Source organism: Marmota monax, unplaced genomic scaffold (assembly GCF_021218885.2).
Source record: "Marmota monax isolate L192 unplaced genomic scaffold, Marmota_monax_Labrador192_F-V1.1 WCK01_AAM20220418_F8-fsc00292, whole genome shotgun sequence".
In the NCBI taxonomy this organism is placed as follows: domain Eukaryota; kingdom Metazoa; phylum Chordata; class Mammalia; order Rodentia; family Sciuridae; genus Marmota; species Marmota monax.
The window spans coordinates 176,265-200,482 of record NW_026692864.1 but is presented as its reverse complement, the minus strand read 5'-3'; the positions used below and the strand labels follow the sequence as shown (position 1 = coordinate 200,482).

Below are 24,218 nucleotides of genomic sequence, written 5' to 3'. Positions count from 1 at the left end.
CGCGGACCGGAAGCAGCGGCACCCGGCGCCCAGCGCTCCGCGCTTCCGGCCGGCTCAGCCCCTTGGGTCCGAGACCCTCGAGACCCCAAGACCCCCGCAGCCTGGAGGCGATGGCAGCGCAGCGCGCGCGGCCTGTGCGTGTGCTGGTGGACATGGACGGCGTGCTGGCCGACTTCGAGGCCGGCCTCCTGCGGGGCTTCCACCGCCGCTTCCCCGGGGAGCCGCACGTGCCGCTGGAGCAGCGCCGCGGCTTCCTGGCCAGCGAGCAGTACCGAGCCCTGCGGCCCGACCTGGCGGTAAGACACGGAGCCCGGAGCCACGCCGCTTGGACAGGAGCTCCTGGGCTTCATTCCGGGGACACCCCTTTTGTTTGAAATGAACAAAACTCCCACTTTTGCACCCATAGTTCACCCCGGGACAGGAAAGGTCGGGAGAGTGCCCGCCCACCCTCCGCGACCCTCCGCGACCCTCCTCTCTCCGAAGCCCCGGCCTGGGGAGCTTAATGGAGATGTCTCCGGGGCTCCATCTGCTGGAGGCGAGGCCAGGACCGAGAACTCTTCTCTTGCAGGATAAAGTGGCCAGCGTGTATGAAGCCCCAGGCTTTTTCTTAGACTTGGAGCCCATCCCGGGGGCCTTGGAAGCCTTGCGGGAGATGAACGCCATGCCAGAGTAAGGAGGGAGGGGCGGTGACGCCCGCGGGACAGCGGTGGCTTCTGCGGATCTAACTGGGCCCCCTTCTCTGCAGCACTGAGGTCTTCATCTGCTCCAGCCCTCTGCTGAAGTTTGACCACTGTGTGGGTGAGAAGGTGCGGCCGCCTGAGCTAACTTAGCTTACCAGATCATGATTTTGAAAATCAAGTCAGCCCATGAAGACAGCACCAGCTTTGGCCTCCCCGGGTGGGGGCTGGGGGAAGGAGAAACATTTCAAGGACTCCCACTCACTCTGCGCTGTCTCTGGACGCAGGGTTCCTCAGGCCCCGCTGACTGATCTGTCTCCCATACAGTACCGCTGGGTCGAGCGACACCTGGGACCCCAGTTTGTGGAGCGCATTATCCTGACAAGAGACAAGACTGTGGTCTTGGGAGATCTGCTCATTGATGATAAGGACACCATTCAAGGTTGGACCTGTTATCCTTGGCAACCTCCAGGCATCTGGCCTGCCTGGATTAGGTAGAGGGTAAAAATAACCAGATTACATGTTCCATGCCTTTCCTTCCTAGGCCTAGAGGAAACCCCAAGCTGGGAGCACATCTTGTTCACCTGCTGTCACAATCAGCACCTGGCCCTGCCCCCTTCAAGGAGACGTCTGCTCTCCTGGAGTGACAATTGGAGGGAAATTATAGAGAGCAAGCGGGCAGCTGTGTAGTGGGAATGAGCTGGACCTGCAGGCGACAGTGCTGAAGTGAAGGCAGGCAGGCTGGCAGGGAATCCCTGAAGAGCCAGGGGACTCCTGCCATGCAGAATGGAGACCAGTAACCTCTGCCTGCACAGGCCCAGCCACCCGGCACCTCCAGAGACGGCTGTACCTGGAGCACAACTGGCACAGAAATACAATGGAAAATCAGCTAGTCAGGACCCTTTTAATAAAAAAAACTTGGACTGTCTGGTCTCTTAAAATCCTTTATTTGAGAAAGGAGAGGGATAAGAGCGCCAGGTGGGTGCAGCTGGAACAAGGGCTTATGAGAACAGACGCTTCCTCCCTTCTCCATCTTGTGGCTCCTGCCCCTGCTTCCACACCCACTTGGATAGCATTCCTCTAGAATGGCCTTTGTATGGCCGTCTAAGGGGTGCACCTGAGAGGCCAGGGCCCTCCATTTTTCCCAAACCACAACTTTCCACTGGGACCACATTCCTTTCTCTGTTGACCAGCATCAGGGGGTGCACACATACCTCTTCTTCTCTACCTTGAGCATCACCCTTTCATTTGTGCCCCTGAAATCCATGGGCCTGTGGAAACATCTCAGGGCAAGCCTTACCTCCCTGGCTGCTTCCTGTGACAGCAGATGGCGGCCAGGCTTTTAGTTGGAAGCCTTGGAACAGTGAGGGGAGACTATCCCACTCTAAGGGGTCCTGCTTTTATTCTGATGTGTCATCACTCTCAGGGCCTTGGTCTTAATGCTTGCTGGCCATGTTAACATCACAAGTTTTCATCCTTGAAACCCTTATACAGTGCCTACTAGCTAGAAGGGCTGTGGAGATACTTTATCCCAGGCCATAGTTCCACAGGTCAGTGTCCACCATGGCCAGGAGCCCAGCCTGGAAACTTGAGGGGGAAGTGTGGTCTTCCACAGCCCTGGAGGGGGAGGTGTGACACCTCAGCTTCCCAGGGCTCAAGTTCTTTTTTCTGGTATTGCTGGGGTCACACCCAGGGTCTCATGCATGCCAAACACACACACCTCCACAGCTACACCCCTGCCGCCCCCCAGCCAGGTCCTTTTAACGATGAGGCTTCTCATATCTACCTCAAAATTACACCAGACACTTCTGTTAAGGGCTAGTCCCTCACTGCCTCAGGCCCAGGGACCAATCCCAAGCCTCAGTTCCAGCTCTGCTCCCCAGCAGGCCCTTGTGCTACATCTGGATTTAGGGCCCGTGCTTTTGACATGAGTGTGAGCCTGGAGGTGGTGGCACTGGGGGTAGGTCCCTCACTTCCAGTGTGTTGAGTGTCAGCTCATGAAGACAGCACCAGCTTTGACCTCCACAGGTCTCACGTCCCTCCAACTGCCTTTTCAGCACAGTGTACACACTTGTTGTGCTGAAAAACTTCACCTTTAAGATGGTAGAAAAGGCAACACTTTGACAGACTGTGTTCCCCTACTTCCCTGCCAGGACTGTGGTCCCCAGAAATAACAGTGCTGTGGCACTGGGAGCTGCCTGGGTCAGGGTTGCTGCGGGGCCTCAGTCCTTGGCAGTGGGATACCCATGGCAGAGTGGGCCTGCCAGCTGCGAGCTTCAGCCACCTGACTTGGGGAACAGTAGTCCTCCAGGAAGATCTGGGCCAGGTTCCGGAGCCTTGTGTTGGCAGAAAGAGAGAAGCGCAGCATGCACTGGACCACAGGTGTGGAGGTCAGCTCGGGGTGGGAGCTGGCACCTGGTGAGCTCAGGTACATGAGCGTGGTAACTGCGGACAACACTGTCTCCTCGTTGGGACTGGACAGGCAGTTGGTGATGAGTGGGATGCCACCTGCTTGCAGAATGTGGTCCTTGTTGGCCCTGTCTGAGCACAGGTTGCAGAGGCCCCCTGGGGAAAAGCAAGGATGGGTTCAGAGTCTTCCTCCTATCACCTCTCCCAGTTCCTCTCCATCCTGAGTCCCAGGGAGGGGCTCAGGCCTATAATAAGCAGTTGGCCCAGGGAAAAAGGGATGCAAAGCTCATTCCAGGCTCCAGCCCACTCTCTCAAGGTTCCAGAAAGGCCTGCCTGCTATTGCCTAGCCTTTCAGAAGTGGCACAAACAGCAAAGCATGGTGGCATATGCCTGTAATCCCAGGGTCTTAGGAGGCTGAGCCAGGAGGATCACAAATTTAAAGCCAACTTCAGCAATTTAGCAAGACCTTGTCTCTAAATAAAATATTTTAAAAGGGCTGGGAATGTGGCTTAGTACTTAACTGCCCTGGGTTCAGTTCCCTGTACCAAAAATAAGGTCTGTGGCCCAGTGGTTAAGTGCTCCTGGGTGAAACAAACAAACAAACAAACCACAAACACCCTGGGTTGAGCATGAAGATGGAACCAGAAGACCCTGGAGAAGCCACAGCCAAGGCTACTTTGAACTCCCACCCTTAGTCTACCTATGTGTAACAGCCCTGAAGAACTAAGGAAGGCTGTGGGGCAAGAGCCACACAGAAGGGCCGAGAGTGTAGCATCGTGGTAGAGCACTTGCCTTGCATGCAGGAGGCCCTGGGATCAATTCCCAGCACCACATTTTCAAGAACTGGGTGTGCTGGCCTATAATTCCAGCAGCCCAGGAGGCTAAGCCAGGAGGATTGCAAGTTTAAAGCCAGCCTCAGCAACTTAGTGAGGCCCTAAGCATTTAGTAAGACCCTGTATCAAAATAAAAACAAAGGGCTGGGGATGTGGCTTAGTGGCTAAAGACCTCTGAGCTCAATCCCTGGTACCAAAAAACAAACAACAAAATAACCCACAAAACAACAACAACAAAGCCACCAGGTCAAATGAAGGAAACCAGATAGAAGAGTATATCCTGCATGATTCCATTTACGCGATGTTGAAAAACTGCTGGTGCATGCCTGTAATTCTAGGTATTCAGGAAGCGGAGGCAGGAGGACCACAATTTCAAGGTAAGCCTTAGCAACTTAGTGAAACCCTGTCTCAAAGTAAAAAATAAAGGGCTGGGTATGTGGCCCAGTGGTTAATTCCTGGTACCAAAACAAAAAAATAAAAACATGAAAAGCCCTGGGATGTGGATCAGGGGGAAAGAGCCCCTTGTTTCAATCCCTGGTACAAAAAATAAATAGGCAAAGCAATCTAGAGAGACAGTGGTTAGGGCTGTCATTAGGTCAAGGTGGGAGGGGGCATGCAAGAACCTCTGGTAGAGGGAACATTCCACATCTTTTTTTTTTTTTAGTCATAGGTGGACACAATACCTTTATTTTATTTTTATATGGTGCTGAGAATTGAACCCAGTGCCTCACATGTGCTAGGTGAGCGCTCTACCACTGAGCCACAACCCCAGCCCCAACATTCCACACCTTAATTTAGGAGTTGCTCCATGGAGGTGCACATAACTTAATGAACTGCATTGCACTGAACTGCACTTCCAATATCTGTACACTTCACTGTAGGCTGAGAACAATGCAATTTTAGGAAATGACTACAAAACAAAAGAACAAGTTCTGACAGGCTAATGAACTTGCTTTGGACAAACAGAAAAGACAAGGAAAAAATAGAACAAAGACAGGAAGAAAAAAATAGAACAAAGCAGGACCCTTGTAGACATCAGGATCCATGGATACCACTGAGGAAACCTCAACTGCAGCCTGGGATAAGAAAACTGGGAAAGGCCAGGAGATTGACCTCAGGTCACATAGCAAGTAGGGTGTTGGTGCTGGGAGGGGCAGTCTGGTCCACAAGGGCAGAGTCTGAAGGTTGTCCCAGGGATTAAATGAGGAGATGCTGACGAGGGCTTGGTCAGCACTTGGCACCTCGCCACTCAATGAGCTCTTCCAGGTGTTCCAAGGTATTATTACACTTAAGGCCCTGCCTACTCTGGGGTACTGAGTTGATGCAGCCAGGTCTAAATCTTCACTGGGGTTGGGTCATGTGCACCTATAGTTCCAGCTACTCCAGAGGCTAAGGCAAGAGGATTGCTTGAGCCCAGGAGTCAAGGCTTGGAAAACATAGACCCTATGTTATGGTCTATTAGGAGCCCCCCAAAAGCTCAAATGTGAGATCACGTAACAACATTCGAAGTGAAATGATTGAGTGATGAGAGCTTTAACCTCATCAGTGAATTAATCCCTTGATGGGGATTAACTGAGTGGTAACTGAAGGCAGGTAGTGTGTGGCTGGAGGAGGTGGGGCATTGGAGGGCATGCCTTTTGGGGTGTGTATTTTATATCTGACAAGTGTAGTCTCTCTGCTTGCTGGTAATGTCCTGAGCTGGGTTTTTTCCAACTCATCCTGGGCCCTGAGGAATGGAGCCAGCTGTCTATTGACTGAGGCCTCTCAGACTGTGAGTCCCAAATAAACTTTTCCTCCTCTAAAGCTGTTCTTGTCAGGGTTTTTTGTCACAGCAGCAAAAACCTGACTAAAACACCCTGTCTCAACAAAACAGAAAAACTTCTGGGCATGGTGGCTCCCCCCTGTAATCCCAGCAACTTGAGGGGCTGGGGCAGGAGTATCACAAGTTCAAGTTCAGCCTGGGTAACTAAGTGAGACCTTGTCTCAAAATAAAAAAGGGGTGAAAATGTGTGGTGAAGTACCCCTGAGTTCAATCCCAGGACCAGTAAACAAACAAACAAATGAACAAGGCAGCTCTTTACAGGTATGTCAAAATATGTTGCTAAATTGGAAAAAAAAAAAAAAAAAAGAATGAATATAGATTCCTCATGTGTAGATGTGCCATGAAAATGACACATACAAATTACCTGTTTGTAAATCCTAAAAAAAAAAAAAAAAAATCTCTGGAGAGCATCCAAGCAACTAATAATGGTGGCTGCCTCTAGAAAAGGCAAACAAGGGGACTGGGGCTGCAGCTGGGGTAGAAAGCCTGCCTAGCAGATGTGAGGCCCTGGGTTCTATCCCCAGCACCAAAGAAAGAAAGTGGCTACTGAAGGAGTGATACTGTTCACTACACACCATTTTAATTGCATACCATGTGAAAGAATTATGAATTTACATACATCAATAAAACACAAAACAAACAGTGCTGCTTGGGCCTAGAGTTAAGGGAAAGGGGTATTGGTCTTTCCAAGTCACACAGGGATGACAGAGGTGGCCTGGCTCAGGTAGAAGCAGCCTGGAGCTAGCCTTCTGAGCGGGGAGAGAGGAATGGACCAGAGATTCTCATATCACCTCTTTTCTGTGATGGGACAGAATCTTGACACAGGTAAATAGCTGGGGGATTTATTTTAAACAGCACAATGTGTGAGCCCAGAAGCCCAGCTGATCAGCACAAGGAGGTGCAGGGAGTCAGTCACCAAATATAGCAACAGCTTTGTGTCTGACAGATCCAATTAGAACCTCAGTACTGCCACTTAGGGAGGACTAGGGGACCAGAGCAAGCAACTCAGCTCTAAGTTTCAGTTTCTTCACCAGTAAAATGGGCAGAGAATTAAGTGATGTGATTAGGGCACCTGGCTGGCACAGGGTCATATCAGCAATCCACATGTACAGAAAAGTGCTGGCACATCCAGGTAGGGTTTAACAATGAAGAGGCAAGTGCCCACATAGCCAGCATGAGGGGAGTCCTCAAGCCTCTGCACATCCCTTTCTGATGCAATCCTCTCCCTCCCTCAGAGGTACAGTTCCCTGATCAGGGCATGAGTTTTATATGTATCTGGCATCAATTATTTAACATTATGTTGGAAAGATTATTGCACTCGGTGCATGCCTGTAACCTCCGCAAGTTGGGAGGCTGAGACAGGAGGATCACAAGTTCAAGGTCCACCTCAGCAATGTAGAAAGCAATTCAGCAGGACTCTGTCTTAAAAAAAAAAAAAAAAAAAAGAAAGAAAAAAAAGTCGGGGGGACTGCTGGGATATAGCATCCTGGGTTCAATCCCCAGTATAAAGAAGGAAAAAAGAAAAAAGAAATTGAATCTAGCTGTAGATTTCATTTTCATTTATTAATAGTATGAATAGTTGATGACATGGGTGTCCATTTTATTGTTCAATCATTCCAGTTTGGGATTATTACAGACAATGCTGCTAATGGTGTTTTTCTGCATGTGTCTGGATGTGCATGTCTCTAACCCTATGAACAGAAGTGCTGGATCATGGGTTACATTTATCTCCCATTTTACTAAACAATATTTTCCAGAGAGGTCATTGAGGGCTTATTTACCAACCTTTATATAAACACTGCTACCATCTGGTGGCAGCAACATGTATTGCAGGAAATGGAACATAAGAAAGCCATTTAAGGGCTGGGTTGTGGCTCAACGCTAGAGCGAGGCCCTGGGTTCGATCCTCAGTACCACATAAAAATAAATAAAATAAAGATATTGTGTCCAACTACAATAAATAAATAAATAAATAAACAAACAAACAAATAAATAAATAAGAAAGAACTTGAAATGAATCCTGGAGGGCCACTTATTTAAGTCCCACTTTAGTAGAAAAACTGTCAAGAATTCTATATTTTAGGATTTAATCAGTTTTACTGGGAGCAAAGAATTCTCTCCTGATTCTTTTACATCTTCAGGTAGCATCTAGGATGATGCAGGTGTATAGGGCACCTGAGAGTCACCCAATGGTGCTTTGGGCAAACATTCCTAAATGAATACAAGGCCACCAATGTTGTAAATTGGGGTTTCAGTTCAGAATTCTTTCAACCAATTAGTAGTTACTTTACATCTGGTTCCCATAATTCATCCACTTCCCATCCAATATCTCAAGTTGGGGCAGCTCTGGCTTGATCAAAGCCATCTTCCAGTGGTAGTTCCTCTATGACACTGACCAGATATGGCCCTGGGGACTGTGGGCACTACCAAGTTCAGGGGGGATGACTTCCCATAAGAACTAGCTCAGGGATGTGAAGGAGGAGGCCAGGTGCAGCAGAAACAAAGAACAGGGGAAGCTGATGTCCTGGGGCCTGCATATGGGTTGTCAGCTGGGTCCCCTGAGGGCAGAATCTTCCAGAACTAGGGTAAAATTGTGGCTCCAGTCATCATTAACAGTGTGAACTTCCAGTACTAAACTAACTTCCCTAAGTAGTTCCCTGATATATAAAGAGGGCTCAGCACCACCTGCCTAGTAGGTGGTGACAGATTCAGAGACCTTGCAGGCAGTGGTACAAGGTGAGCTGTAGTGGTATGTGGTGGCAAGGGACCACTACAGCTTTCAGGCCATTGCCACAACTGATGGAAATAAGTACAGTCAGAATGAAGCCCCCAGCAGACACCTGACTTCCAACCTCAGACAGGGAGGCAAAGCCATTGGACCCTGGAGCAGATCTCAGCCCTGCCTCATCAGAACTGACACAGATATCTGCTACTGTGGTGGTCTTCAGGGACTGATGGAAGGAAGCCTGCATTCTGACCCTGCCCGCTGTTAGCCAGAATAGTTGCAGATATCTGTGCCTCAGATTCCTTTTTTTTTTAGTGTTGTAGATGGACACAATACTTTTATTTTATGTGGTTCTGAGGATCAAACCCAGTGCCTTCTACATGCAAGGTGAGCACTCTACCACTGAGCTATAACCCAGCATGGCAAGAACTCTTAATACTGAGCAACACCCTCAACGCCAGGCTCCTCTTTTCCCCTATTACTCAGTGATGTTTTTCCAGAGAGCAAAATCCCTGGAACAGATGGGTGGCTCCTTTGATAGGGTGTTATCTAATTCCATCTCATTTTTCTGAGAGAAAAGGAATCTGTTTACCCTCAACCAGGTTCTTGGGTGCAGGCCAACGGCATCAGCTGTAGACACCGACCCTAAAAAAGCATCATATTTCATTTAATTCTCTCAATAATGTAAAAGGGAGTTACTGATACTGTTCCTGACAAATGACTAGAGAAGGGAAATCACATATTCAGACAATAAAAAGGCAGAGCAAGTCTTGAACATACCTGTATGACTCAAAGCCCAGCTCTACCAAACCCACTGTTACTTGCCAACAGACAGACACTGGTTTTGGTTTTGTGAGCCATGACTAAGGGCAATCTGATCCAGTCCTTCTCTCTGCTAGTTATTCCAGAAGCAATCTCGTTCAGGGCCACTGCATCAAGTCATGGCCAGGACTGCACACACCACGTTGGATGAATGAATCCCCCCTTCAGGTGTCCCCTTCTGTTTTCCTCTGCCATCAGAGACAAAACACTCAAAGTCTCAAAGCCCAGAACAGAGCTTTTTAGCAGCATAATAGGTATTTGACAGTGTATCCACCCAGTTCTGGAAACATTATGAGAAAGGAAAATGACAGAATTCACTAAGCATGTTAAGTAACACTGGGACTCTCTTTTACAGTTATATATGATAAACATTTGAGAAATACAAACTGCAGAGGCGCACATGGAAGCATTTGATACTGAGATAGGCACTGCATTTGGGACTGAGCACCTAGCTCTAGTAGAAAAAAGAAAAAAAAAAAGAAGCTTAGAAAAGCCCAGTCCTGGGCTGGGGATGTGGCTCAAGCGGTAGCGCGCTCGCCTGGCATGCGTGCGGCCCAGGTTCCATCCTCAGCACCACATACAAACAAAGATGATGTGTCCACCGAAAAAACTAAAAAATAAATATTAAAATTAAAAAAAAAAAAGCCCAGTCCTTTCCCAAGGACTGGCTTATTTATTTTTAGCACCAGGGATTGAACCCAGGGGCCCTTAACCACATCTCCAGCCCTTTTTCGTTTTTATTTTGAGACAAGGTCTCCCTAAGTTGCTGAGGCTGGCTTTGAACTTGAGATCTTCCTCAAGTTCACACCTTACAGGTGTGGGCCACCGCGCGCGCGGTCCAAGGGCTCATTTCTTTCTTTCTTTTTTTTTTTTTTTTAAGATGTCTTTTTATTTTTATTTATTTATTTATTTTAGTTGTAGATGGACACACAATACCTTTATTTTTATATGTGGTGCTGAGGAGCGAACTCAGTGCCTCGCACGTGCAAGGCCAGCGCTCTACCACTGAGCCCCAGCCTCAGCCCCCAGCCCCGGGCTCATTTCTAACACTCTCCCCTGCTCATCAGGTATCTAGGTGACTAGCCCCAGGCTTACCAATAGCGAACTCCACCAAGGTCTCATTCTCTTCCGACAGAGAATCGAGGAATAAATCCACGACTTGTAGTTGCCGCAGATACTGGTAGTTGCTGGGGTCATAGGCGAAGTTGGCAAGGTTGGCGAGGACTTGCTCCTTGGCGTCTGCGAAGGAAAAGAAGCGCTGGAACCAGGCCCAGAAGGCGGTCGCGGTCGGACTCCTGAGGGTTCCCCTGGCGCCCACCCGCGCCTCTCACCTTGGCTCTCGGTTTCCTGGAATTCCGTGACCAGTGCCTGCAGATACCCCAGCCGCCCGACATGGGGGTCTACCTTCGGCTTCTGGGCCATGGTCGGGGCCGCGGAGGGCTTTCGCGGGACCGATGGGAGAGGGGAAGGCGAGGCCCTAAGTCGGGCGAGAACCTCACCTGGCTCTCCACGGGTGGACAGGCGGCACGTGGGCTTCTTTCCTGGGTTCAGGTTCGGCTGGAACTTGAAGATGGAACTGATGTGAAGGCCGAGGAGTTGGGTTCGAAAATCCAAACTGGGAGACTAGGGGGCGGCGGCCAACTGAAGCACCGACTCCGACTCCTAAACCCCGGGCGGAAGCCGCGCTCGACCGGCTCTCAGGGAGCGGAAGGGGCGGGCCGGCCCCGGGGGCGGGGCTTCCGCTGAGTTCCGCCGAGTGCGTGCGCCGAGCGCTGCCCCCGGTGCTGGGGCTGCTGCGGTTGGGCACTGTGCGGCCGTGTACGAGGCTGCGTGGTGAGAGGCAGGTGGCGCCTCCAGGGCGCTTGGGAGCGCGCACAAGTCGAAGCCCACGCGGCTTAAGCACGTCCATACGCCCCACGCCCGCCTTCTCGATCCTCTGGAGCGCGGGGGTCGGCTCTCTGCGCCCCCATAGATCTGTTGCCCTTACGGTGGCCCCTCCAACCCCCAAACCCCCGTCGGGACCCGTGAGGATCCGCCACCTCTGGCCAGAAATCACGGGGACTGGGTCAGTCCTAAGGCTCTTTGTCAGCCAGGCGCAGCGGGGCAGCAATGACGAGCCCTGAAAAGCGCCTCGTTTTGCACAGAGGTACAATTCTGGATATTTTGGACGCTGGAGCCGATTGACCTGATTCCTATCAGGGGTTTTCGGGAAAGTTTGTGTGATGGGGGTCTCATGATCGCAGATGATAGGTCTTGTGGTGGTAGAGGTTTCGTTTGTGAGCTTTCTGAGGACAAGGGACCGTGTACCTTCAGCTCTGAGCCTGCCTTAAAGCAGAGTGGCCTCCACACTCTGAGGTTTAAGATCCCTGTGATCGGCCTCTACATGACACACAGCCTCAGGGCAGGGGTTTTGACCTCAGTCTGGGTGGTTGGGTTCCCTGGCTGCTCAGTGAGGGCTCCAGGCCTTTGGGCTTCTGTCGGGAGCCTGTGCAGGCTCAGGGAAGTGCATCTCAGCTCAAGGTGGCCAGGGCTCTTCTCTGCCTCTCCCTGGACAATAGAAGCAAAGGCCTGAAGGTGAGCCCCACCCTTCCTCCAGGAATTGTCCCAGACAGTTTCCATGTAATCAACTGAGTGGGTTCTGGAGTCATGTGGGTCACTCCAGTTTCCCTTTTTTATGTTTGGTTGCTGGGTTTGCTCTCCACTAAAACACTCAGGGGTCACTCCAGGGGAATGGGCTAATTGGGCTGCGGGAAATAACCACACAAGAGACAGAAATACTTTTTTTTTTTTTTTTTTTGGGGGGGGTGTGCTGTGCCTGCTCCTCTGACCTTAAGGGTCTACAGAAAGAGAGAGAGAGAATGTGCTGACCCCTTTTATTGAAGAGAAGCTATTCAAATAAGGCAAGGGGTCATGTTTCAAGGGGCTGAGTCTAGCTTCATGATGTCTGCTATCAGCAGGTTTACTCACATCTAGGAAGGCCACACCCAAGGGCACAGTAAGAGAAGGGGACATACAAAAGGCATTTCCATGGAACATTCTATCCTAAACAGGGCAAGGGGTAATATTACAAAGGAACAGGTGAGCATAGCTCCACCCATGGGGCTGTAGGAAGGCACATTCATGCACGAGACACAGTCACCCTAGAAGACCAAGGCTATCCAGCAGCTTGACCAGTGACCACCGCTGGCCACACCGCTCAGCAGGGGAGTCAGACCCAGTCACGTGCTAGTCAGCCTCCCACATTTGGTCTTGTCCTCTTCCTAAGGCTTCAGGGACCCTCCTCGTGAAAGAATTCTTAGTCCTTGGTTTTGGGCTGATGACAGCGACCAGGTCTTATTCCTCTACCCAGTCTGTGGCACAAATAGATTTTTTTTTTGCGTGTGTGTGACGCTGGGTATTGAACCCAGGACCTTATGCATGCAAGATGCAAAGCAAGCACTCTACCAGCTGAGCTATATTCCCAGCCCCACAATAGATGGTTAATTAATATTTTCTTATTTATTGGACCATTCCACTCCTCTTGGTTTTTTGCTACTCTTGTGTGGAGACAGGAGAGGTCAGAATTTCCTATGCTGAAGGTTCCTGGATATATTTTTTTCCTTATATGTTTTCAAGAAGTGGGCCATTTAGGAGATACACAGCATCTCAAAACTTGATGGACCTACCTACCAGCCACACTTCTCTTCTTCACTGAGTTGAGATGGAAAAATGTATCCCTTCAGAACACAAGCTACAGCTATTGACCAAGCTCAGTTGGGTGGGAGGCAGAAAGGCAACAGGAATCTTAAGTATACTCACATAATCAGACTTTTCAGATTGGAAGAGATGTTGGCTCATCCAAGATAATCCCCTTTTTTCAAGGCCCAGAGATAAACAGTTTGCCCAAAGTCACACAGTAAATTGTGGCTGAGTCAAACCTGTATCCCAGCCCGGTGTCCCTTGCCATATCTCTGCACTACCTTCTCTGGCCATAAGAGGGCACTTGTGATGAGTCTTGGGACACCACAGCCCCAAGGATGGACATTCAAACCAGATAGACAGGTGGAGGAGGAAGGCTGGCATCAGGTCATAAAAACAAAATAATTTTTCTTGATAAGGTTTTCTTGCTGGAGCCTGGTTGAGCCTGAATCAACAAACATGGTCCTAAGCCCAAGCAGCCCCTGCCAAGCTGGGAGAAAGGAAAGGGGAGGGAGGAAACTACTCCAGACCTGTTCTCTGCCCTTATTAGTTCAGAGTTTATGACCCACTGCAGGGAACATTTTTGTGTATAATTCAAACAAACTCTGTTTTCCTATTCCCTGGGGTACCCTGCTGGGACAAGCCTAGGCTGATGACAGCCAGTCCTAGGTGATGACTTCAGAGAAGGGCAACAGCAAAGTGGGGATGGACTGGCAGCTGGCCCAGCCTACTACTTGCCCCAGAAGTGACACTTCTAAGCACCAGGGAGAAAAGGGTTCTCTGGAGTCAGGGAAGGTTACATGAAGTCTTCTGTTGCAAACAGCCCTATTTCTCACAATGGTGCACTGCCTGGTGAGATTTCGCCTCCCTGGGTCAGCCAGATGTCCTGCTTTCCCCTGACCCAGCATCACTTTTCCCACCAAGGCTATAGGGTGGGCCAAAGGAGGAGGAAAGCCCTGGAGTAACCTACTGGGATGACAAGGCACCCCTCAGGCTTTCCCAATTCTGGGACCCAAGCCAGGGATTCCTCTCCTCTCTACATAGGTACCAGAATGGACACTCCACCCAATTTTAATCTGTCTCCATCCTACATCTAGGCCCACTCCTCAGCCCTGTCCTCCACTACTGCCTGTCCCAGGGCTCCAGTCAGCCAAGCCCAGCCAGTTGTGTGGGGGCAACCACATCCACAGTCTTGGCTGCCCTGAGGGTGAAGATGGACAGGAGGGTGAGCTCTTCAGAACTGTCTGGAAGCCATGGAAAGATAAGCAGAGCTGATGTTGGAGGTATAAAGGTTTGGCGTGAAGGTCCAGTGTGCTGGGTTGTAGGAACGTCATTCATGGCCCACGGCACACTGAGCTTAATTGGCCCTGATGCATGGAGCAGGGCTCAGACCCACCTTCTGGGCCCAAGGAGGAAAGCCCATTCCTGGTTTCTGCTGACTGGAAGGAACTTTGTGTCTTCAGAGACTGGCCTCCAAGTTTCCAGGTCCTGGCTGAGTCCCAACTTGCAGAGCCTGGACAACCTTCAATCCAGGCCTCCTGAGCTATCTTCTATACCAGCACCCTTCAAAGCAGCTGGAAGCCCTGTTCCTGGGTTGAGAAAAGGTTCACTGAAGGCTCAGATGCTGGTCACACATGTGACCCTTGAAGCTCAGACACTGGTCACATACATGACCTCAGAACACAGATGCTTCTTGTGATCGTCCTTGTCTTCCAGGGTTGGATCCTTTACTGGGGTGGCCTCTGAAATGGCTCCTTTGGCCTTGGCTTCCCTGCCCCGCCACTCCTTCTTCTGCAGGGTATAGAAGCTGCCACCCATGAAGAGGGCAGCTGAGATGAGGAAGAAGCTTGACATGAAGAAAATGTAGCTGAAGTTGTTGCTGGTGTCCAGGAGAAACCCTGGGGAGCAGAGAGCAAGTTAGGCCACTGTCTGGGGCTACTACAACCCACCCCCCACACTGTAACTGTTCCTTAGTGATAGGAGGGATTTTATTTCTGACTCTTCTAGATAAGAAATTATTGCTGGCACCCACCAGGGACTCATTAGATTATGGAATGGAAGGAAGGGAGGAAGCAGTAGGCCTACCCTGGCCTGGTCAGGAGTCCTCAGACTGGAAGAGAGATTTTGGGCATGACTCCCTTACCCTTGGTGTCAGGGAGCAAGGAGACAAGGCTAGCAGAGTCTGAGATGTCTTCTGAGCCTCTTCCCAGTCCCATCTTTATCCCCTCCTGGGGAGCTTCCTCCTCTTACTTGCTTGGGGAACCCCCTTGGAAATCTGGACATCTAACACACACTGTCAGAGGACTGGACAAATCTTCCCCCGTTTACTATCAAAGTCACTCTTAGCTGCCCAGCAAGCTGTCCCCCGTAGGTCTCTCCTTCCAAATCATGTTTTCCTTCCCACATAAGCCACCACTGTGGTCATAACTGTCTCTTTGCTTCTACTCTTGACTCCTCCATTGGGAGGTAAGCCCCAGGAGGATGGTTTTGGCCATGTGCACCTAGTGACTGGCCTGGGTGAATGAATGTCAGAGCAGGTGCTCTCTTCTGCATTTTTGCAGTCTTCATTGTGGCTCAGAGAAGGACAGTGACTTGTTTGGGTCCCACAGGTAGGGAGTAGGGGAACCAGGGTGCTAATAACAGTAAGTGTGGGCCCAGCCCTTATGCACTTGGCTCTCTACTAAGTTCTTTACTGAGAGCCTCACAGCAAGCCCATGAGGCGGATCCTATTATCATTCCCACTTCTCTGAAAAGAAAACAGAGAGGAAGGTGGAGTCAGGTCTAAGTCTGGTGTGCAAATCCATATTTTCAACTCTTCGTACCCTGTGTGCTAGGTGGGGAACAGGCTATAGCACAGTTCCTGGGTGCCTGGGGTAAAAAAAGTCCCAAATCCCTGCCCTTGGAAATGAGAGTGGACTAGGACCACATCTGTCTGGACTGTTCCCCTTTGCCCAGCCCCATACTCTCCCCACCCAGCTCCCATCTGGGCACACCTGGCTGCCCTCCCTCCCAGGGCTTACCAGCCAGTGGCGGGGAGATGAGGGAAGCGATGCCACTTAGGATGGTGAAGAGGCCCAGGGCGCTGGGGAACCGATCCATGGGGACAATGTCCATGAGGACCTGGAAGATGAGGATGCCAATGCCACACATGGACACGCTGTACACCAGGCAGTAGCCCACCAGCACGCGGAAGTCCGCGGACACTGTGCACACCAGGTTGGTGAGCCCGTTGAGCAGCACTGCCAGGCTGAACAGGTACTTGCGGTAGCTGGCAAATCTCTTCCGGCCTACCACCAGCCCCGCTGTGGGCCGCAGGAAGATGTTGCAAAAACCGAAGATTGAAACAAGCAGGGCCGCCCTGTCCTCGTCTACCCCATGCCACCTGGCATATGGGACCAGGAAGACATGTGGCAGCAAGAAACCTAAGCTCATCCACGTCACTCCCAGTGTATACACGCAGTAGCCCGTGTTGTGCCACAGGATGTCAAAGGCCAGGTGGTGCCGGATGATCAAACCACACCTTGCCAGGCAGCCACGGGCAGTTGTCTTAAAAGGTGGAGCGGGAGTTGTTGTGGTCTCAGGGGCTGTGTTGGTGGCCACGGGCCTCATGATGGCTCCACAGACACAGCAGTGGAGAAGGACCCCGCCGATGACAAGGAAGGTGCCCCTCCAGCCCAGGTCTTCCAGGAGGTAGTTGGCAAATGGTGGCCAGAGGGTGACGCCCAGAGAGACACCCATGGAGGCCAGTGCATTGGCCAGCACCCGCCGGCGGACGAAATAAAAGCCCAGCATAGTGATGCTTGACTGGAAGCTGAAGCACATGCCCAGGCCTGCAGGGTGAGAGAGGCGACAACTCAGGGTGTTCCGGGGCCTTCCACCTGCATCCAGAGTGGCCACGTCCCACATCTGCCTCCTCACTTTTAGCCCAGACTGACTTCCAAGTTCCCGTGCACTGAAGATGGGGTCTGCCTGTCTCTCCACCTCCCTGTAAGCACCCCACCCCTCAGGTCTGCCCTCCTTGGGCTTCCAGTGGCACCCCACTTAACACCTTCCAAACACTTCCCGTCACACTTGGAAAACATCCAAAGTATTTACTACGCCCTGGCAAGCTCTGTGCAGTTTGGCTCTGGCTCACCTCTGGGATGCCATCTCAGGCCACTCCCTGTTGCTCACCAGGATCAAGCCACATCAGCTTCTTTCTCTTCCTCTGGATACCAAGCTGCTCCTACCTTAGAGGATTTGCAGTTGCCATCTCCTCTGCCTGGAATGTTCTCTACTCAGACATTCCACTTGCATCCCAGCTCAAAAACTACTCCCCAAGGGGCCCTCCTGCCTCCTCACCTGCTCTGTTCCTGTTTAGCTGTGTTGCTAGAGACCAAGTTCAAGATGACGCATGACCACTGGCCCCTAATGGGCCCTTGGGCAGCTCCTAACAACACTACGGGCTTCCTTGGTCATTCACTCATCTTCCCCCTCTAGGTGACCATTTGGGCCTCTTCTTCCTCTGTGTGTTCCAACACCTCTTCCCCAGCCTCACACTCAGTCGCTCATCTGGGATTATGACCCACCCATGCAGTCAGAGGCCAACCCTCTACTTCTCCCTGCAGCTTGTCCACTCAGACACATGTCCAGCAATCCCCCTCTCTTCTGCAATAGCCTTTCCTCCCATCTTTACTAGATCATTCTCCTTTATTGTATTTCCCCTATTATTAAAAAACCAAACCCTTTTGATGCCACAACTCCTTTTGGGTTCTAGTCCATTTCTTTGGTCCCTTAACATAGAAATGCTGGAGAAGGAGTTGGGGATGTAGCTCAGTGGTAAAGTGTGTACTTAGCATGTGCAAAACCCTGGGTTTGATTCCCAGTACCACACACACAAAAAGGAGTTGTGTTCTTTCAGTGTTGCATGCCTATAATCCCAGCTAATCAGGAGGCTGAGGCAGAAGGATCATAATATTGAGGCCAGCCTAAGCAGTTTAGCAAGACACCATCTGAAAACAAGAATTAAAAAGGTTGGGCCAGGGGGGCTGAGGATATAGCTCAGTTGAGCTTGCTTCATATGCGCAAGGCCCTGGGTTCAATCCCCAGCACCACATACACATACACACACACAAAAAAAAAAGGTTGGGCAGGGTACCATGGCACATGTCTGTAATCCCAGCAGCTCAGGAGGCTGAGACAGAGGATCACAGGTTCAAAACCAGCCTCAGCAAAAGCGAGGCCCTAAGCAACTCAGTGAGACCCTGTCTCTAATTAAAATACAAAATAGGGCTGGGGATGTGACTCAGTTGTGGAGTGCCCCTGAGTTCAATTCCCAGGGCCAAAAAAAAAAAAAAAAAAAAAGATTGGTTGTAGCTCGGTGGTAGAGTGCTTGCCTAGCATGAGTGAGGCCCTCAATACCATACACACACACAAAAAAAAAAAAAAAAAAAGAAAAAAAGAAATGCTGTAGAAAGTTTTTTGGTTTTTTGGTGGTGCTGTGGATGACCCCAGGGACTCACACATGCTAGGTGTATATCTGTTATCTTTAATCCCCTCCTGTATGCTCTGTTTTGTTTTTTGTTTGTTTTCTGTTTTTGGCGACGCTAAGGTCCAGGTATGCTAGGCAAGCACTCTCCCACTAAGCTTCACCACCACCGCCATCACTACCAGCCACTGGCTGTTTTCTTTTGGACCTGATTGATCAGACCTTGACCCTCACCTCGGCACCAGACTAGCTCTTATCAAGGTGTCCAAGGCCTCATTGATGCAGAGTTCCTCTGGCTCTCATCTCATCTGACCCATCAGCAGCCTGGCACACTTCAGCACTCATTTTTTATTTTTTGGTTCTGGGGATTGAGCCCAGGGGTACTTGACCACTGAGCCACATCCCTAGCCATTTTTTTTTTATTTTAAATTTTGAGAGAGGGTCTCACTCCGTTGCGGTGGCTGGCCTTAAACTTGCAAACCTCCTGCCTCTGCCTGTCGAGTTGCGGGGATTCCAGGTGTGCAGCACTGTGCCAGGAATTTTGTCACTCTGGAGAAACTCTCCTGACTCTTCTGCCTCCCAGATCACTTCTTCCTGTCCAGACCTTTGAGCTGGGGATAGCCTGGGCTCAGGCCTCTTCAGCCACCAACTTCACTCCCTCTCTGACAGGAGGGCGATGTCTCAACTCGACTTTGCTCCCACCGTGTGGGGACTCCTGAACTGCCTGCCCCAGCTCAGGTCTCTTTCTGGAGCTCCAAACTGGACCTGTCCAAACCTGAGCGTCCCATCGCGTTTCCCCCCTATAGCTAATGACTGCTCCAGTCTTTTAGCGGCTTAGGGCAAAAATCCCTTGTGTCACCTTTTTGACTCTTGGAACCTGGGGTCACCTTTGGCTCTTCTCTCTGCCCGTCACAAGCATCCAGAGACTGACTTCTCCCCATCACTTCCATCTGCTTGGAATGCTCCTACTCAGATTGCCTCAAACTAGATTCCCTCACGCCTGTTCAATCTCTGCTTTCTGTTTTGGTTTAGTGTCCCCCAAAGGCCAATGTTGAAGGTTCAGTCCCCAGCATGGTGCTCTTGGGAGGTGGTAGAAACATAAGGGAGTGGGGCCTAGTGGGAAGTCTTTGGGTCATTGGAGGTATGACCTAAAAGGGGACAGTGGGACCCCAGCCCCTTCCTTTCTTTCTCTTGCTTCCTGACCATTAGGTGAGTGGTTTTGCTCTGCCATGCTGCCTCACCACATGCCTCAAAGTAACAGGGTCAACTTGATCATGACCCTGAAACTGTGAGCCAAAAGAAACCTTTCTTCTTTATAAGTTGATTATCTCAGGTATTTGTTATAGCAACAGAAAGCTGACTCAAATGTCACCTTCTTTTTGAGGCCCTCCCTGACTATGACTAGCAAACTCCCCCTGCCTGGTTGTATTTCCTGCACTGGCTGTGCTAGATATTTATCTCTTGTTTCACATTTGCCCATGCCCACCCAGGGCCATGATGCCTTCACATCTTCCATCCTATCTTCTCATGCACCGTTAAGATTAGGAACATCTAAGCCTTCTTATATATCTGTCCATTGTCCATCTTCCAGTGGACTGAAAGCAGTTTCAGAGAATTAAGAGGCTTGTCCACCCTATCCACACCTGCCTGCCCCTTCAGAGAAGGCCAGTTACCTGTGATTATTCCTGCTGTAAGGTACAGCTGGCTGAGGGAACGGGAGAAGGAGCTGGCCACCATGCCCAGGCTGGCCAGCAGCCCACCCAGCATCATGGTCACTCTGCAGCCAAAGCGTCCCACCAGGATGCCGCACAGAGGTCCTGTGGGGAGGAAACAGTCAGTAGGCGGCAGCGGATGAGAAGGCCTGCAGTCCGGGGGAGAGGGTTTCAGTAGGAACTACCCAGGTGGTTCAAAGTGTACCCTCCTGGCATCTCCTACCCTGCTACAGCGTGGCAGTGTGGCCCAGGCAGGTCTTGGTCCTGCCCTGTGCCTCAGTTTCTTCCCCAACGGAGGGAGGGGTTGGGCTGGATGATGCTGACCCCGATAAGCATCCCCAGAGGGGCAGACCCAGGCCCTGCACTGTGCCCCTGAGACCAGTCCTGTCCAGATGAAACTGGACTGGTTCATGGCCATATCCAGGGACGTCTAAACCATGGTGGGCACTTCCAGTCCCACTTCTATGCTGCTCCCAATCCTCTGGAAGTCTGGCCATCCTCCCTCGCCTTTGGATTATGTAGTTGGGTGGGGCCCTGGACCACCTAGTACCTCCTTGCTCTGGTCTCTGGAGTGTTCTGGAGAAAATCAGGCTAGGTACCTTCTCCTCTCTCCCATAATGTCCGGCCACCATCAAAATCCACTCCTAGGGCTGGGGTGTAGATCAGGAGCAGAGTGTGCTTAGCATACACAATGCCCTTGGTTCAATCAAAAACAAAAAATGCCCCAAACCCCGAGCTAGGCTCTACTTAGCTCTATGTGGAGAGGGCCTGCCACTCTATCCCAGTGGGTTTTTTTTTTTTTTTGGCAGTACTGGAGATTGAACCAGAGGGTGCTCTACCACATCCTTAGCCCTTTTTATTTTTAAAAATTTTGAAACAGGTTCTCATGGAGTTGCTGAGGCTGGCCTTGAAGTTGCAATCCTCCTGTCTCAGTCTCCCAAATTGCTAGGATTACAGGTGTAAATCACCACACTAGGGCCCCAGTGACTTTTTTTAAATTTAAACCAGCCACACCCTGCCAGATAGAAAGCAGCTAGTCCAGCCTGCCGATCCTGGGGAAGGATTTGGTTGCCTACCTGTCCTCCCGCCCACCCTACACTTTCACCCTACACTGGCTCCTCTGCTAAGGCCCTATAAAAGCCAAACCCTCTTGGGGGCCAGATGCCATTTGCCCCCATGACCTGGCTCTGCCAAGGCCCTATGAAAGCCAAACCGTTGTGGGGGCCAGATGCCATCTCCCTCAAAAAAATGTTCCCCTCCGGTGCTGAATAAAGCATCACTGGTCCATGAGGTGTTCCTCCATTTCTTTTCTTTTATTTCTTCTTTCTTTCTCCTTCCTTCCCTCCTTCCCTCCCTCCCTCTTCCTTCCTTCCTTCCTTCCTTCCTTCCTTCCTTCCTTCCTTCCTTCCTTCTTTCTTTCTTTCTTTCTTTCTTTCTTTCTTTCTTGTCTTCTCTTTCGTGCGCTTTCACTGGGCACGTCGTAGGGGCCACATTCACACAGTGCCCTGCCCCCAAGCACACATAATGGAGCTTCTCCAAATTACTCTCCCAGAGTACAGCCAGAGGGACAGAGAGAGCGTGTGTGCATGGAGTGGTGCGAGGGGGCATGTGGTGTGAAACAGTGAGGCATAAGAGCAACGGTGAGCTAGCAGCCCGACCCAGCAGTCAGGAGGAAGCTGTGGCCCGCCATCCACCTGCTGCTCAGGGAAAGGCAAGGCTGCCGGTGGGTGTGACCGCTGGTCCTTGCTTCCTTCCTGCCAAGGAGACTTTGGCCTGACAGGGAAAGGTGACTTTGGGAAAAGCCCTGAGTCACTGACTACGGGGTGGGGCTGGGGTGGGGACCTGGAGGCAGGTGTGTCCCTGCAGGGGCCACTGCTGTTTCCCCACTCCCGCCTGTACTCCACTACCAGGGAAAGCCTTGCACTTGGTACTTACTGCTTTCCTCACCTCTAAGACGTGTGGGGCAGGTGAGCCAAAGGATGATGATGCTTTTGTTCAAGTTTAAGGTTTCTACACGACTCAGACTGAGTATGGGCTAAAGATTGTGTGTGTATGTGTGTGTGTGTGCGTGTGTGTGTGTGTGTGTGTGAGAGAGAGAGAGAGAGAGACAGACAGACAGACAGACAAACAGAAATCTCACACTGATGGAGATATTGGTGCTCTGGGCTACAAGGCCTAAAGCTGGATGGGGAGTGGCGGTCCTCATAGGATGCCTGATCCCCAGCCTCTGGCCCAGGCCCTTCTCTACCTGCATGAGAAAGAAAGATTCCCACTGCCCACTCCAAACTTGGGTCATGCTGAGTGGGCCAAGCATGACCTGTCCCCTTGCCCTGAGTCCAAGCTTGGGGCAGCAGATTCAGGGGTCATTTTGGAGGGTGCTGATTCCTCCTGGTCTCCTCACTCCCAGTGCCAGGAAGGGAAGGACCTGGAATAGCAAGCAGGCTGCTGGTGCCAGGTAGAGGGAGTGGCAGAGAGGGACGCAGGAGCCAGGGCTGCTAAGGTAAGCAAACAGGCACCCAGGAGAGCTCTGTGGGTGGTCGGGTCTGGATCCTGTTGACCAGTCACCCTCCCACTGGGGTCGCCATCTGTGGAGTATCCCTGGAGAGCTCCCAGGAGTCCAGGGCAGGACCTGCACCCAGGGCTCCCGTGAGAACCCTGCTGGGCACTTCCTGCCCTGCCTCCATCACTGGGGTCAGGGTGAGGCGGGCACATTCCTGGAGCTGTCAACCAGGCTCTGGGGCCTCTGAGCAAGGAGCAGGGAAAGTGGGGATGACCTTCCCTCCAGGCTCCAGCCCTTGCAGCCTCCTCTCTGCAAGAAGCCCTGGGGAGAGGGGGGGGCCTTGGCCTGCCCAGTCTTGTTCCTGGCATCGTCCTTAGGTCCCTCTTCCCATCCTGAAGCCCTGAAGAAGGTCTATAAAATACTAATGATTCGCAGCTCCATATGTTTCCCCGGAGCCCACGTGGTCTTCCCTATCATCCCATGCAGCGGCTGTGAAGGATGCAGGGTGTTACCTCCTTGTAGCAGAGGGAGAAAAGATGTTCCAAGAGATAGTCCAGCTGCAACATGGTGGAGCCATGTCTGCTGGCCCCAGTCTGGTGCTGAGCGCCCCTGCATACCTACAGTCTGGCTCAATCCTCCAAGGGCCACCAAGAGGACTCTCTAGGCTCTTGGCTGGCTTTGCACCTCAGGTGCCTCCTCATTCTCCCCATCCCCAGTCCAATCTCCTGGGGACACTACTCAGTCCAACCTAATTCCAGTCAGGGGGGGCCAGCCTGCTGAAATTAGATGAAATTTTAAGAAGGTACCCAGGAGAGAAAGCTTCTGTGACTTCCTCCCCATCCCAGGCCCCTTTTGTCTCCACCTCACCCCATCCCCAGGCTGCTCACCCCCAGCATGGAGCATAGCCATCAGGATGGAGGGGAACCAGGAGGTCTCACTGTTGCTGGCCTGGAAGTCTCGCTGCAGGTCGGTGAAGAACACGCCTATGCAGGTAGGGAAGGCCAAGGTGAGAGCCTGGGTCACCAGGGAGGCCAGCAGTACCACCCAGGCCCAGCTGCCGTCCGCGTGCTCCAGAGCCTGGGGCATCCTCTTCTACCAATACGGCCACAGTCCTGTTCCGCCTAGTGACCACTGCCTGGAGAGGGGACAGATGGAGCCTGGTGGTGGGCAGGCTGCCAGCCCTCCCTCAACTCACTGCCGTCTTCCCCAGGTGCCTGAATCTGTCTCTTCCTCATGCTGCAGCACCAGGTATCACAGAGGGGCACCACCCCCTGGGAGGTGGCTAGAGGCCATACCTTGGCCTCGGCATCTCCTTTCACCCACTTCCCAGAGACAGCCTGGCAGGAGGAGGCAGGAAGTGCTGCAGGGGTGGGGCAGGCAGTGACCAATGGCACCAGGCTGCTAGGTAGAATTCTTTCCAGTAGTTATGTCACCTGGCGGTCAGCAGGTAGAACCTCCTGAGACCACTCAATAAATACTTATGAGCAGGATTGAGCAGGATGCAGGTGGTGCCTTGGTAATCCCAGTGACTTGGGAGGTTGAGGCAGGAGGATCACAATGCTAGGCCAATCTG

The 24,218-nt window shown here is 51.5% G+C and overlaps 3 protein-coding genes across 9 annotated transcripts; 1 reads left to right on the top strand and 2 right to left on the bottom strand.

Moving 5' to 3' along the window:
* On the top strand, positions 1 to 1,605 carry Nt5c (5', 3'-nucleotidase, cytosolic). Its single transcript, XM_046449598.2, has 5 exons — positions 1 to 296; positions 569 to 669; positions 746 to 806; positions 1,005 to 1,119; positions 1,222 to 1,605. Exons 1-5 carry the CDS (start codon positions 111 to 113, stop codon positions 1,365 to 1,367), a joined length of 609 nt encoding a protein of 202 aa, XP_046305554.1. The 5' UTR covers positions 1 to 110; the 3' UTR covers positions 1,368 to 1,605.
* On the bottom strand, positions 1,606 to 11,002 carry Armc7 (armadillo repeat containing 7). Of its 6 annotated transcripts, none has more exons than XM_046449600.2 (4): positions 10,620 to 11,002; positions 10,384 to 10,527; positions 9,059 to 9,111; positions 2,961 to 3,242 (listed from the first exon to the last, which is right to left on the bottom strand). In XM_046449600.2, the coding sequence occupies exons 1-4, from the start codon at positions 10,708 to 10,710 to the stop codon at positions 3,102 to 3,104; spliced, it is 429 nt and encodes a 142-aa protein (XP_046305556.1). In that variant the 5' UTR covers positions 10,711 to 11,002; the 3' UTR covers positions 2,961 to 3,101. The 6 variants fall into 6 exon arrangements, 5 of the variants coding, with proteins under 5 accessions (XP_046305555.1, XP_046305556.1, XP_046305558.1 ...); XR_006852771.2 differs by lacking the exon at positions 9,059 to 9,111 and adding an exon at positions 9,247 to 9,476 and having other exon boundaries at positions 3,112 to 3,242; XM_046449599.2 differs by lacking the exon at positions 9,059 to 9,111 and having other exon boundaries at positions 1,606 to 3,242.
* Positions 11,003 to 12,147: 1,145 nt separating this feature from the next.
* Slc16a5 (solute carrier family 16 member 5) lies at positions 12,148 to 23,997 on the bottom strand. 2 transcript variants are annotated; one of them, XM_046449610.2, is made up of 4 exons: positions 23,533 to 23,997; positions 20,107 to 20,250; positions 15,987 to 16,796; positions 12,148 to 14,864 (listed from the first exon to the last, which is right to left on the bottom strand). In XM_046449610.2, the coding sequence occupies exons 1-4, from the start codon at positions 23,729 to 23,731 to the stop codon at positions 14,617 to 14,619; spliced, it is 1,401 nt and encodes a 466-aa protein (XP_046305566.1). In that variant the 5' UTR covers positions 23,732 to 23,997; the 3' UTR covers positions 12,148 to 14,616. The 2 variants fall into 2 exon arrangements, with proteins under 2 accessions (XP_046305566.1, XP_046305567.1); XM_046449611.2 differs by lacking the exon at positions 23,533 to 23,997 and adding an exon at positions 20,696 to 20,962.
* Positions 23,998 to 24,218: the final 221 nt, after the last annotated feature.